We start from the raw sequence: 1,550 nt of genomic DNA on the forward strand, positions 1-1,550 counted from the left end.
TGTCATCAACTATCATGGATTCTAAGCCAAACACCAAGTCTTCCACTGGGATGGCCCATAGTTGACTTCTTGCTTTACTTCGGGTTGTCGGACCTACAAACAACAGGGTTTTCGGGTCAAGGTTAGGGCTGGGTTTCACAATAGTGCTTTGTTCCTTCTGGTCGGGATTGAGGAAAATTCTTTCCATTTTTTCCATTGGCTCAACTCTTTGCAAAGTTTCCTCATCGTGATCATCCTTGACTTCAATAGTCATTGTTGAGTTTGTTCTTCTCTTCTTTCGCATGTAGTTGTTGTAACTTTGCCGGCTAGTTTTCTGGTCGGCCACACATTCTCCTATTCCCTCTGTGGTCAGGAATTTCATCTTCAGGTGTAGCGAGGAGACCATTGCTTCGAGTGCGCAGAGAGTTGGTCATCCTAGAATAGCATTATATGCCGATAAGTCTCGTACGACCATAAAATTGGATTGTACAATCCTATCTCTTGGATATTCTCCGATCCGCAGCTCTAATCAAATCGTTCCTTCTGCTCGAGTGGATGATCCTGTGAAACCATAAAGCTGAGTTTCACATGGAACGAGCATATTCTCCTTTAATTTCATCTTCTTAAATGCCTCTAATGATAATATGTCCACCAAGGATCCAGTATCTACCGAAACTCTATGAACTTCAGTTCCTTCTAGGATAACTTTGATTACTAGAGCATCATCATGAGGAATTGTGATGTCCCGTAGATCTTTGGAGGAAAAAGTAATTGGCTCAGTCGATATATTTTTACTGGTTTCAGTATTTCCAATATATCGTGCCTTTCTCTTTGCCTGTCGACTTGATTCTTCGGCCGAGCCACCAAATACAGTATATATTGGACTTCTTTTTCTTTGATTCTCATCTGCCTCAGGTTGGCGTTTGGCTGGACTTCGTCTTTCTTCTCTGTTAGCCAACCTCCCTCTCTTAGTGGCAGACTTGTCCTGTGTTCGGCCTTCACATTTAGGTTGGATGTACTTCTTCAAGTGTCCTCGTGAAATTAAATTTTCTATCTCCATCCTTAGGTTTCTGCAATCGTCCATCCAATGACCGTGATCTTTATGATATTCACAGTACTTTTTCTTATTACGATTTCCCGGTGGTTCTCGGATTTTACCTGGCCACTTGATAAGTCCTTGATCTTTGATTTGCATCAAGATCTCTGACATTCTTACATTAAGTGAAAGATTACCGAAATCTTGATTCTTCTGGGGTTCTGCTCGGCCACTCTTGGTCAAGCTTATCCCTAACATCCTGGTCGGAGGTGCTCGTTCTAGACTGCTTCTTCTTTCAGCCCTTGGTTCTCTCTTTTGAGATTCGTTTCCGATATCTCCGCTTGTTTATGGCATCTTTCGGATAGTTCTGCATATGTTTTTGGCATATCCAGGAGTAGTCACTCGAGCAATCCTTCATGGGTAATTCCCTGGTACAACGCATGGAAAGAATTTTTTTCGTCTAAGCATTCAATTTGCATGGTGAGGTTGTTGAATCTTTGAAGGAAATTTCGTATGGATTCTGTTTGACCTTGTT

At 41.9% G+C, this 1,550-nt stretch overlaps 1 protein-coding gene across 1 annotated transcript; it reads right to left on the reverse strand.

Annotated features, from left to right (window-relative positions):
* Positions 1-508: 508 nt before the first annotated feature.
* On the reverse strand, positions 509-1,189 carry LOC149015811 (uncharacterized). Its single transcript, XM_089156601.1, has one exon. It carries the CDS (start codon positions 1,187-1,189, stop codon positions 509-511), a length of 681 nt encoding a protein of 226 aa, XP_089012727.1.
* Positions 1,190-1,550: the final 361 nt, after the last annotated feature.

Source organism: Hakea prostrata, chromosome 5 (assembly GCF_041222555.1).
Source record: "Hakea prostrata isolate BN-2017 chromosome 5, UWA_Hpros_2, whole genome shotgun sequence".
NCBI classification, from domain to species: domain Eukaryota; kingdom Viridiplantae; phylum Streptophyta; class Magnoliopsida; order Proteales; family Proteaceae; genus Hakea; species Hakea prostrata.